The sequence below is a fragment of the Amphibalanus amphitrite genome, unplaced genomic scaffold (assembly GCF_019059575.1).
Source record: "Amphibalanus amphitrite isolate SeventyFive unplaced genomic scaffold, NRLGWU_Aamphi_draft 001496F_arrow, whole genome shotgun sequence".
Lineage (NCBI taxonomy): Eukaryota > Metazoa > Arthropoda > Thecostraca > Balanomorpha > Balanidae > Amphibalanus > Amphibalanus amphitrite.
The window spans coordinates 90,365-104,066 of record NW_024882989.1 but is presented as its reverse complement, the minus strand read 5'-3'; the positions used below and the strand labels follow the sequence as shown (position 1 = coordinate 104,066).

At 46.5% G+C, this 13,702-nt stretch overlaps 1 protein-coding gene across 1 annotated transcript in view; it reads right to left on the bottom strand.

Moving 5' to 3' along the window:
- The window catches only part of LOC122373442 (adenylyl cyclase 78C-like), a 90,860-nt gene that overhangs the window by 858 nt on the left and 76,300 nt on the right, over positions 1 to 13,702 (bottom strand). The window contains exon 22 of the mRNA XM_043351510.1: positions 1,148 to 1,394. Coding sequence (XP_043207445.1) covers positions 1,148 to 1,394 — 247 coding nt within the window. The remainder of the gene's footprint in view (positions 1 to 1,147; positions 1,395 to 13,702) is intronic.

The window sequence follows — 13,702 nt, the reverse complement described above, 5'->3', positions numbered from 1 at the left end:
AGAAGCTCTTAGAGGTCACCAAATTCATGAGGCTAATAGAAAATGCGTGCAGGAATGCATGATCCATGACAAGCCAGACCGGACGCGGAGCAAAAAGCAAATAGCAAATACCATGGCGTATGTACAAAGCATCGACCCGACGACCTAAATCGTGTTCACACAGGCTTCCCAAAAAGTTAGTTACGCAAATTTCCTCACAAGCAATAGACAGCTTAACATAAATTCCAAATTAATAGTACACGTCTAGATATATGGTATGTAAGGTGCATGGTCAAATACGGCAGAAAACAACGTGCATATGGAAAGGCAAAACATAACACGGGTGCAATAATTTGCAGTCCGGTAAAAAAGCATCGTCTACATAAAACGTTGCAGACCTTTATCTACAAAGGCGATGATCGAAACATAACCAGCGATCGGTAAACCAAACGTCGCTATATAAAACGTTTCAATAAAGCCTTCGAAAAGCAGCAAACGCATGAACAAAAGCGAGCAAAATGTGAATATTTAAAAAAGCGTATTCCACAAATATACAGGCAAAAGGCAAGAATCGCCAGGGAACAACAAAATGCATCACAAAGGCCTCACAGGGCATGATCGAAGGGTCGCCAGTCCAAAAATCATGGTCGGCGACCAAGTCATTCGTGTGAATCTATGTGCAAGCTCTGCAGGGCAGGCGGCATCGCAGACGGTTCCCAAAGCAATCCCGGAAGCAAGTCAGCCTGGTGCAGCGGCAGTGCAGTCGGAATGCTGCTCTTGGTGCCAAGCGAGATGCGAGCTTGTTAGGGTCAAATTGGGACAGGTAGCTCAGGCAGGGTACTAGCTGGGAGAGGAAAGAGAACATAGAGAGAGAGAGAGAGAGAGAGAGAGAGAGAGAGAGAGAGAGAGAGAGAGAGAGAGAGAGAGAGAGAGAGAGAGAGAGAGAGAGAGAGAGAGAGAGAGAGAGAGAGAGAGAGAGAAACGAGACTGGAAGAGGAGAAACAGAAAGAAAGGGAGAGGGATAAAGCGGGGGCAGAAAAAGAAATGGAGTGAAAGAGAGAAAGGTCGACAAGAAGGCGGTGAGGGAGAAGCTAAGAAAGAGACGGAGGGAGAGAGGTGGCCGCTCGGGCCGTCGGCCGGTCTCACAGACTGGCCGGTATCACCTGACCTGAGCGCAGAGTCATCCGCCGTCGGTTCTGCACCATGCCGTACACCACCGAGGCCAGGTTGCGGCGTGTGCTGCCCTGTCGACTGACGGCCGCCGGGTCCTCGCCCTCCGTCGCCGCCGCCGGGCACAGTCGGTGCCGCATGCACGTGCCCGTGTACTCGTTGACGAAGTACGTCTCCATCTGTCCCTTCCCCTTCACCTGGATCACGCCTCGAGACTCGATGGCGAATCCCTGGCACTCCAGGATCTGTGGGAAGGAGAGACGCCGGTCACTTGAAAGGAAGGGGTAAAACTGTAGTGGAGTGACTGTTTTTAGACTGACTGTTTTTTAGTCGGTATTGTGGGAACAAGCACACCTCACAGAGATTCAAATGTGTTAGTCGGGAATTTCAAGCCGTTTATTTCTATCAATTTCTATATGAATAGAATATAAAGGAACCAGCAATGCCTGTCATCATTCATGCAGCCTCACAAATGTGGTAAATGCTCGTCGCCTCGCGACAGTCAATAAAAATGTTGGCGTCTCCGCCCGGCTTCAGAACGATGACATCAGCCGGTGCACCGGGCCCAGACGGCTCAATGACAGTCTATAAAGTCTCAATGTCACCAGAGCCAGCCATGGCAACAGTCGTCAGCTTCCCCAGTGGGGAGGGTCCGAGGGAGGGTCAGAGACGATCAACTGACGCTATTGTTCCTTGAGCAACAGCGTCAAGGTGGACAGAGGGAATGGTAAAATTTCATGGGCCAGACTTCTGCCTAGTCCGTGCAAATGATCGAGTCAAAGAGGGGTACACTGGGCAAGGTTAGACTGACGAATTAATCGTCGGAATGGCCCAGATTGGCCAAAGGGATCAGTTGGACTGGATAAGACTGGTTCAAGGACGGGCGCAGCACCGCAGCCGGTTAAGCCTTTAGACTGCAATCCTTTGAAGACCGAGCGGTGCCTCCGTCTGCACGGTATAACGAGCAGTAAGCAGCGTCTATTGGTGGAAACAATATTCAATGAACGCTGTTACTGAACCTGATAAGAACATGGTGCTCGGGACAAGAAAAATTCATGGAGATAACACACCCTCCCTTGTTAAACTGAGGGCTGGAAAATCAGCTTTCACACCTAAAATAATCGCAGGTTCATATGTTACGGGCCGTATAAAACTCCGTCCGTTTGCAAACGACCTGGATCGCAGCTTTTGTAAGTCTAAAGACGAGGTGCAGCACAGACAGTTTACCTGCGTGCTTCTATGGTTACAGGAAGACGATACCTGGAACTGATAATGCGGTACAAAACGGGGATTTTCTAGCACAGGTCACAGGCCCACCCATTCATGGTGAATGGCAACACTCACAGTCTTTAATCTGACAAAAATTGGGATTATATACCTTCTACCGGAAAAGATGCCACTGATTTACCCTGCACATAGCTTTCACTTTTGAGTGCAAACAACACGAAAAGTGACCTTTCATAAAATGTATCATCAAACGCGCGTCAAAACTTTTTTACTACCTCCTGGAGGGTTCATTTTCATCAAACCAGCAAGATAAGAGTATATTGAAAGGGTAACTCTTTGCTACCATTATGTGCATAGTAACGGTACGTGGTTAATATGAACTTATTCGCCAGCGAAGAGTATTATTACCATGTAAATATCAATATTACTCTCGCGATCCAGAACATCACGAAAACTCTTTCCTTCTGGGTATCGTGACTCGTGTACAGATAGTCGTTTCATGCGTGGATCTTGTTTACCCTCGTGAAGATGATATTTGAAATGGAATCACTCAGCCAATCAGAAACGAGATCGGCCGTTTGCGGTTTGAAGGCCGCGCGCATCTGTCAGTTTTCGGCCGTTGGTCTCCGAGAGCGGATGTGAGCAGTGTCGGTGCCGCGCGGCGTGGCCGTTGGTGATTGTGCTTGCGTGTTGTTCATCGCCTATAGAGCCTCTGAGTCTGCATGGACATTTTATTGTAAGTACCGATGTGCTAGAGCATTGCATGCCGTTGAGTGGTGCTAATTTGACCTGGTTAACAGGACCCCGTGCACGGCCACGTGGCCTAGGTTGTGAGTACGTACATTAATTTTGTTGTGATGCTACAAGCTTATGCATTTTGTTGGTGACTTCGAAAAAGCCTTGCACTGTAGTGATCCAGTCTCATTATCTCACGCAGACGGGCGACCACCCAGGAACGCCGTCGCTCTCTTCAAATATTGTGCGCTGTGCCTTATCCAATATGAGGGCGCTGAATGTCTTGTATTCACATTCAAAGTGCATTCAAGTTGTATCGTGGTGTTTATTTGCCGCTTGTGCATTGCTGAACGCTTCGTATAAATTCGTATGCATAAGTGAAGAGTCTCACAATGTTCATGGCTGGTGTGCCCCTCGTATTGTTTGTACGGAAGCCAAATATACATTGTTGCTCTTGAAGCATGTTTTTTTAGTTGGTGAGCTCCGGTTAACAGAAGCTTCGTGAAGCTTCTGAAGCAAGCGTCTGTGAGTCTGTTACCATCCTCTGGGGGGTTTACACTAAAGCCCCGGTCCCACTAGGCGTTGCGACCACTTACGACCGCCCACGACCCAAATAACTGCCGACCACCGCCGACCATCACCGAATGCTGCAGATCCATCGTAATTACGGTCACATATATAACGGGTCGGCAATCATCGTACGACTAATCGCACAAGAGGTGGCAGACCATCGTATGAAGTTTGCTGAACCAAGAAAAAATTGGGGCATGAATCGCACGAATGACGTGCGAAACTCGGTAACATCCATGAGTACAGTCACCAGCAGTTGCTACCCATCACCCCCGGACGGCGGGGGAGCAAGCTACCACCGCCCCTGCGAGACTAGCGCCGCCATGCGCCAAGAGGTGGAAACACCACGTGACTGAGGCCACGTGAGGGCAGGGTCACGTGATGGAGGGGCGGAGCATAGTAGCTTTTGCGCCCGACACTAACTGAAATGCGGCGCTGTGATTGGGCGCCTTAGCATGAATGAAGCCCCGGCGCCAGAATCAGCCGTTCGCCTTATATGGAAAGTGAGCCTTTGCGTTTCACTGTTCTGTATTGGTTTGAGAGCCACGGCACCATACGAATTGTGAGCCCCTTTGAACGGGTCACCGCCCGAGACACTGAGGCGACGGCTGTGCCGGGCAAAGTCTAGCCTGGTGGGAGAGGGGCCAGGGAAAGTGCGATCGAGCAGCCACTGGGACGTGGATTGGTATTATCCAACCGCGACAACCGATGTCAGCAGCCTCTTCTCGTTGACACGAAAAGTTTGACAGACAACGTGGGCAGTGCCCAATCAAAAGCTACTAAACGATCCAGTTAAGAAGTTGGCGAGGTAGCCAGGCCAAATAAAAAGTTTTTAATTCGATTTTGGTTGACAAATGACATACAAGCCCGCTGTGATGGACCAAAAAAGGAGCTGAACATTTTATACAACTTCTAAAAAGCTCAACGGTTTAAAAATTCAAAAGTTAAATGTTAAAATTCAGCCTGCATGTTTAAACTCTGGTCCGGCGCTGGCAGGAAGCTCATATTGCCACTTGCAATTCCACTACGTTGTAATATAACCAAGAGTTCTGTGAGAGCAGCAACTGAAAGCCCCGTTGAGGGGGGGGGGGGAAGAGCGGCGCGAAACGGCCCCCTCTCTCCTTTTCAGTCGATATCTCCTAAAGTGTATTTAAGGCCTTGTCCTAAAGTATAGCAAATGTCGCCACCAAACTTTCAAGATCCCTCCGGGCATCATTTTTACACCTTGTGACCAAATTTTTCCAGAGCTCTTATGAAAGGTTAGTCACAAATGACGTCAGAGGGATGTCATGTTCCGTCATTTTCGACTCAATAAAAGGTTTAGCGGGAAGAGCTGTCACGCTTACCGTTTCGAAGATAACGAAAAATATTTAAGATTAACAAGATGTCAAATAAACAGCGCTACCAAACTGCTAACTCTTATTTCCAAACAAAAATTGATTTTGACCATCAAAACTATAGAAGTATAATACCCTCAAAATACCAACAACTTTCAAGATTAAAACTGAAATTTATGTTATATAACTATCTGCTCTAGATATGCCAAACTTAAACTCGATAGCTCCATTTTTAGCAAAGTTATGGCAAAAAAATAACTATTTAAAATTTATTACGTAAAAGTTTCAATTTCAATTTTTAGCCGTCGCAGAACACACAAAGCAAGCCAAAGACCACCACTGGATTTCCTGTGATGAGCTGCGTCGAGTAGATACCCCTTTTATGCAAAATATCAACTTTGAAATTTGACCTTCTTTGACCTGACCTTGACTGAACTCCACCAGAATGTAATCTAAACTGGCCTTAGCCGTCTAGCCCACACCATTGAATTTTAAATGTAAAATTGGCCATAAAACATGTATCGCACGACCCTAGCATAGTTGGGTTCATATTGTGACCCTTAGTGACCTGACCTCTGTGAACCGACCTGGCATCAATGACCTCTTTAGGCAACATATGTATTAGACAACCAACGCTCCATCGATGTTTTTCGATAACATGCCTTTTATTTGATGTGTTAACTGACTGTAACGCATTCCTTAGACTAAATCGGGGAAAAAATGCGACCTTTGACCTGACTTGTGACGTCATGGGTTGCACCTAGGTCAACGAAACCTGGTAACAAGGTAGTTCCCTGGTGGGGCTATCGAACGCTCTTTGAATGTTTAAAATCGGTCGGTAACTTTCCGAGATCTCAGGTGGAGGGCGAAACGGCTGCACCACCCAATCAGGTGGTAGGGTCCGTCAATAGCCCAAGGGGGCGTGGAATATTTATTCACTCATACAGTGTCATTTATTTTGAGAACACCTTTCTCACGCCATGACATGGTCCTCTCGTAATAGAACGAGATGAGGAGAGTGTTTTCACGCCTTCTTATGCACGGCTCTAAGTGTCATTGAGCTATCAACTATCAGCGGTTTTCGGACAATGAAGTTCTTAGTTCTTACTGAATCCAATTTCATTTCAAACGATTGTCACTGTGCTAGTTTTCTTCTTATACTTTTTTGAAAAAGCGCTAAAGAAGTCTTTGATAGATGAAACCGGTCCGCTTATTCTTTTTCTAATTGTTTTTTGAATATATTCGTAGACTACTGGCTCATTACTGCAAAATTTGAGAATGTTTGGTATTTTTTTTTTAACCCGAACGATGTGCAGCTGAATTACCCTCTTGAATGATTATGGACAGCTCGCAAAATTAACTTCAACCTAAACTATCGACAAGCAGAAGAAAATCCGATACAAGCCTACCTCAATCCTCTCACCTTGTTCAACCGTTGAAACGTTAAAGACATTTGTTCAGTCCGAGTCACTATGTCGACCACCCGCGCCGTGCTGGGGGGGGGGGCGTTTTACGCCCTTCCCCTCAAGTTTTTCGCGAATATCTCAAAAACGGCGACGCGACGCGTAGCGTCATTCAAGGTCAGATCACCAGGTAACGTCAAGTGACCTTACCTCAGAAAAAAATCGAAAGCTCGCCGTAGCTACACCGACTGAGCGATCACTTTGAAACTTTCAGTAAATCCTTTTGGTAACAGTATGTATATAAGATGGATACCTCGGATTTTTATGTCTGTGACCTAAGGTCAGGTCAATTTTGCGACTGCTACATTAGGTATAAGTCAATGGGAGAAAATTGAAATGCGCCTTTTTTTTGGACGAATTTCGTTCTACACCCTCTCAAACATCGGTCCATAGGTAAACATGACACACTGAATCGGAAAATTGCACCTGTGACCCCTGTGTGTGCCCCTGAGGTCATTTTAGGACAAAAAAGGTCTTCAGCAGTTCTTTGACTTTTGACAGAGACGTGCTAGAGCGGTGAAAACACCGTTGATTTGAGGTGAAATTTGAGGTCAATCAGAGCGATGCCCTCATGGGGCTAAACCGTTGATCTGAGGTCAAATTTGAGGACATGTTGGCGAAAGAGCGTTAAAAGAGCTATCGAATGCGCTTTTCCGCGGCGCTGTAGCTCTATTGGTTCCCGAGTTAGCCGTCAGTTGTTCGAAATCGTTGAAATCAACAAAATTTGACCTTTGCTGAACCCTGGTGACCTGACCTTTGCCCTGACCTTAAAATGACCGAGTGTTTTCCTCCTTATTTTTGACGCTCTTTCGATTGCCGCTTACCGCGTGTCGTTACGTGGCCCAGGAGCCGAGTTAGACGGAGGGGCGTGAAACGCCCCCCCCCCCCCCCAGCACTCGATGGAAAGTTCATGCCACCAACACGGCGCAGGTTAATTGTTATGTTAGCTAGCCCCTGTTGTAAGCTGTGAAGTCGTGGACCTGATCTTGAAGGAACTGGGCCTAACATTTTCATAGCAAACGTAAAAAAATGTTTAATAGGTTGTGCAAAAAATAGCATCTCTTTTATGAAACATTTGCGAAACCTTCAACATCATCCCCAGCCCAGACCCCATTAGTCCCGAGCTCCCAACGACGACCATAAAAGCGTCCCCATCCCGTCATAGGCGGCGGAACGGGGAGGGCACCGGGGCACCGTGACCCCCTTTGATTTTGGCATTTCAACATTAGCCCTATGAGCGTTGCATGGAAATAATAGGACCAAAAGTCGGCAGTGCCCCATCCCCTTAATTGTAGGTGTTCCGCCGCTACTGCATCCCGTCAACGTGGGTTGCATAAGGATGCTAAGATTTAATTTCCAATCCCAAGCTGTAATGATGGAAAGCAAATTTACATTTTACATGTGAAACAAGCTGACACAACTAGATATTTCCTATCTCGCTCCCTCTCACTGATTTACCCATTGCCTTGTTTCTCATTTTACCCTCTCTGGCTTTCCTTTTCAGTTTTCTCTCTTTTCTCTCCTCCCGTCGTTACCCCTTCCCTCCAGTCTTTCTTCTCTCTCTCTCTCTCTCTCTCTCTCTCTCTCTCTCTCTCTCTCTCTCTCTCTCTCTCTCTCTCTCTCTCTCTCTCTCTCTCTCTCTCTCTCTCTCTCTCTCTCTCTCTCTCTCTCTCTCTCTCTCTCTCTCTCTCTCTCTCTCTCTCTCTCTCTCTCTCTCTCTCTCTCTCTCTCTCTCTCTCTCTCTCTCTCTCTCTCTCTCTCTCTCTCTCTCTCTCTCTCTCTCTCTCTCTCTCTCTCTCTCTCTCTCTCTCTCTCTCTCTCTCTCTCTCTCTCTCTCTCTCTCTCTCTTGCTCTCTTCCTGTCTCTCTCTCTCACCCTCTCCATCTCCCTCTCTCTCTCTCTTTCCTCACAATATTCTCGACTGTCACAGCGTTGTAGGGCTTGTTTCCAGACAGGTCCCGGCGCTCCCCACTCCGCAGGCCAGCCCACACGGCCCAACCGCTCAAACACCCTCCGGCGGATGACCTCTGACCTCGGCGACCTGACCCCAGCCGACCGATCGCGTCCCTCCCCACGCCTCCGCCCCGCTTCCCCCACTACAGCTGCGTAGTAATTGTAGCGTGTGCAAAGGTCACGTGACATTATTTACTTCTGCGGCTTGTTCGGCTGACAAGAGATGGCACTAGTGGTCTGTGGATCAGAGGCGGGGCTAGGTTCTACGACTTCTTGGGGCACACTTCAGGGCAGAAAAGAGGTTTTTTGGCTCCCCATCCCAAAATGCTTCTAATATACCCTTCGCCCTGGTGGGGGGGGCCATTTTGGCCCCCCCCCCCCCCTGTGGTTTTTCAGCGATAACTCAGAAACCACTTGAGTTAGCGCCCTGAAACTTTGTATAGCTGTTTATTCAACATTTTTACATCATGTCCTTTTTTGGGGGGTTCGGGTCAGGTCAGGTCAGGTCACAAGGTCACCAAAACTGACACCACCTCTAAAAAAGTTCAAAGCTCTCTCAAAGGCACAGCTTTTATCCGATCGATGTAGAATTTACAGTACTTGAAGATGTCACCCAGCTCTACAAAATGGCTATCTCGGATTTTTTATAAATGTGACCTAAGGTCAGGTCAGGTCATCGCTGCTCCCCATTATAAGTCAATGGGAGAATCGAAAAGTAGTTGTTTTTCAGCTAAATCGGGCGTGATTGTTCCTATATTTCGTTATTGAAGTGTCTTGGGTCAGCAAATCACAGCCCATGTGAAACCATTTGCTTGTGACCTCGCTGAGGTCACGCTAGGTCATCTCCCTGGTCACCAGAGGTCACCAGCGGTTTTTCTGCACTTACTTGTTATTGAATAGAGATAAAGACTCCGTTCGACGTTTATCGTGTTTGTCTCGTCAATGCGGATCGAATGATATGCAGCATGACCTATTTCGGTAAGGTCATGACCTTGACCTGAGGTCAAATTTTCAAAATGACCTTTCGAGGTCAAACTATATATCATTCGACGCGTCTCGACGAGCCAAGCACGATGGTGCATGAATCGTTTCTCTATTTTCTCGTGAATGCATGCTATAGTTAAAAACATTTTCAAAGAAATTTGCCAAGTTGACCTTGCATGACCTCTGTAGGCCAAACCGTTGAGCTGAGGTCAAATCTGACGAACCTTGGCGAAAGAGCTTGAAAAGAGCTATCGATTGCTTTTTTCCGCGGCTCTCTAGCTCTTCTAGTTTCCGAGCTACAGCGGAATATGTCCGGCAACACCGAAAACACTGAAATTTGACCTATGATGACCTCTAGCGACCTCAATATTGACCTTAGCGAAAAAATGACCGAAATACTTTCGAACGTACTTGTTATGGGCTTTCGTTTGCTTTTTTCCGCGTCTTCCTAGCCCTCTTCGTTTTCGAGTTAGACGGGGGGGGGTCATTTTGGCCCCCCCCCACCAGGGCGAAGGTGGCTCAGACCCACACCAGGGCGCGGGATACAAAAACAAGTAAGATATTCGAAAATCGGAGGACCAAACGGATCGTTTGACGTATCTTGCGCGACTGAGAATTGATCGGTCTTCAAACTGCTGAACAAAAACGAGGTGATTAGTAGCAAGTGCTGGTGACTGTACGTCATGCGATAGGTAACGACTGGCCGCCGACGAGTGAAGATCTGTTCAAGAACTATCGCCGATTGCCGCACAATTGGTAAAGAGCGGATGTTCCGCTAACCATATTAGTGGCAGGGGGGGGGGGGTGTTTACATCCATCCCTGATGCTTTTCGGGAATGTCTTCGAAACGGCTGGAGCTATGATGCTGAAATTTTCTGACTTTTCTTAAAACTAAGCTGGGCAGTGGGCACTTTTCCTGGACATTTTAACCCTCGCACCGACGGGGGGCGGATATCCGCCCCCCCCCCCCCCCCTGAGGGTTTTCGCGAATAGCGGGAAAACCGCGGCGCTACAACCGCGGCGCGTAGCGCCGCGAAATTTGGTATGACTATAACCTCATCAATTTTACACATGGTGTGCAAGTTTTAACCTCCTACCTTTTAAGGTCAGGTCACCAGGTCACTTTGAATGACCCAACCTCAAGTCACTTTTTTGCAACTTTGTCACCGTGCCAGAGCTACAGTAGATGTCGGAGGCCTTTGAAAGTCGCAGGATATTATTAGGTCATTAGTAGCTACAATTTGTATATCTCGGAATTTTGATATCGGTGACCTAAGGTCAGGTCAATTTCGCGACCTCCCCATTATAAGTCAAAGGGGGAAAAATCAACTCCCTGTTTTTACCACTAAAACGGGTCGGAATGGCCCCATATACCATACATGACTTCATATACGATCAAACTTCACTACCTTGAGGTCTGTTTTGCTGTTGGGCAGCTGTGAGGTCATGTGACGTCATCAAAGGTCACCAAAGGTTTTTGGCCAATAACTCCGTACATGAACAAGATACAGACGCGTGGATGGTCTCATTGTGTTCAGCTCGTCAAGACGCATCGAATGATATACATGATGACCTCGAGGTCACGTGACCTGAGGTCAACCTTTGACCTTGACCTTTCGAGGTCAACATATATATCATTTGATGCGGATTGACGAGAGGATCACGATGATGCCCTTAGTTTGTTCCTATCTTGACTAATTCGAAAGTTATTCGAGAAAAACTCTCTCCATATCTAGCGCCGCTATTTTGACTTTTTCGACCCCTGTGACGTCATCTTTGACCTGACCTGAAAATGACCTTAGTAAAAATTGTAGATCTTGGCCGTGCGTATCCGATGCCGTTTACCGCTTGTCGCTATCTTGCTTCGTTCTCGAGATCTCAGGGGGGGGGGCGGTCATCCGCCCCCCCCGTCGGTGCGAAGTTGGCGCAGACCCCCGTCGGTGCGCGGGTTAAGTTGATATCTTTATCAGGAGCGGTTCCAGGGCATGGGGAATCGGGAGGTCCAATTTGTGAAGCGAGTCATTTGGTTAACCCGCGCGGGGCTGGGGTCTCCAGCCGAACGCGCGGGGCTGGGGGGGGGGTAAATTTTACCCCCCTGTTATCTCCCGAACTAATGGTCCGATTTGGAAAATTCAAACGCCAATCGAAAGCTCTCATCACGAACTACTAGAAACATGTACTTAATTTAAATTTTGAGGTCAAGGTCAAGGTCAGGTCAAGGGTACAAATTGCAAGTTTCTACAGTATCGGCCTTGCACCGTAGTTGCCGAAGAATTGAGTCATGGACTGAGACTGATCGCCCAAAACGTGTTCATAGGCTACCAAGACAATATTCGTTGCATACAATATCATTCAGAGGTCAAGGTCAAGGTCAGGTCAGGTCAGGTCAGGTCACCAAAAAACAAAATATAGAAAGGGCATGTGCGACACATGTTTTATGGGTCATTTTAATCGTAGAATTCAATAGACACACTCAATAAGTGATATGGACCACCTCTGGATGAATTTCAGGTCGAGGTCAGGTCAAGGTCAGGTCAAGTGAGGTCAAATTTTGAAGTTGGTTGTTAAGGCCTAAAAAGGTGTCTATCTGATGCAGTTTTTCACGGCGAATCGAATAGTGCTATTTTTGTTTCCGTACGAGGTCTAGAACTTCCAAAAAAGTCAGTTTTCAAAAAATTTGTGTGTCGTGACGTCATAAAATTTTGAATAACTCCCACATTTTTGAACCGATTCTTCTAAAATTTGGTATGTAGGTGCACATAGACCACCTCTCTGACATATATTCCGTTTTTTTCGATAGACTCAAAATTTTGGATTTTATAATGATTTTCCCAAAAAAAGTAAGTTTTTTGAAAAAAATTAGGCCAAAATCCAAAATTTTCAAAAAACCGAGATAGCCATTTGATAGACAAAGTAAAATTACGTATAACCTTTTTTGTTACGTCTTGATTCCTTTAAAAATGAAGATGTTAGCGGCGTTTGAACTTTTGCCGTTTTTGAGGCGAAAATGGCGAACATGACGTCACTAAAACGTCAATTTCTCAAAAATTTTCCGACGGATTTCGCTCAAATTTTCAGGGAACGTGTCAAATTGATGTAAGAAAAGGTACTGAAAGTTTGGCGGCGCTGCGCGCCGCCGTTTTTGAGATATCGCAAAAATTCGCGAGGGGGGGTAAAATTTACCCCCCCCCAGCCCCGCGCGGGTTAAAGATCACGATGCTGATGCATTATAACTGTAATTATTCATTATGTAGGCATATCAACATTATTTGTAGGTATAACAGCTTTAGAAGTGAACAAGAAACGGATCATATGCGGTTCCAGGAAAAAGGAGAGGTCAATGTCACCTCCCACCTTCGGTGCCCTGACGCCGCCTATGAATATTCAATCTAATTTCAGTCATTTTATCACACGCTTTTGTATTATAATAAGATTATTAATTTGCCAGCCCGTTTTGGTGACAGCACCAACAAAACATCCGATTGATTATGTATTCCATGTGCCTCCAAATTCCATAACCTGTATTCGCCTATGATTTTTCGAAATGCTTATTTTTGTAATGCATGTCAATTCCTGATTCATCCTGCTTTAACCCTCGCCCGCACATGGGGGGGGGTTGCCACCCCCCCCCCCAGGTAGTCTTTCTGCTCTGTACTCAACATTTTTGGAGCTAGAAGGCTGATTTTTCGTATAGCTGCTCCTCTATCCTTTCTGGATGTCCACTGAAAATTTCAAGTTTCTGTGATTTTTGGTTTCGGAGATATGACCTTGTTTTTCAGGTCATGTCATGACCCAAATGGCCAATTCTCAACATCTTGCGTTTGCCATGGGCCTTGTGAGCTTTTGACACCCTGATTTCGGCCTTTTTTGCCAGTCTTACCGCCCACCTATCATGGAACATGTTGTGCGACGATGTACAGGGGTCAAGGTCAGGGTCAAGGTCAACCTAGGTCATCTAAGATAATTGCGTTTTAGGCAAGCTGAATTTACTTTTTGTGAAGTTTTTTGACTGCATTTTTGGTAAAAGCTTCTCAGATCATGATTTCATGTAATATGGACCCAAAAACAATCGGTGCACACATCAGTATACACACAGACACACACAGACATACAAACACATATAATTGACCTTGACCTAACTTGACCTGAAATGACCTCAGCAGCAAAAATCTGGTCGGGTAGTGTGACAAAGAGGTTCTAGCTGGCTTGGCACCAGAAAACAGCATCGTCATCGGTATTTGATAAGCAGCGCACTTGATATCCAACGGTGACCCAAAACAGCAT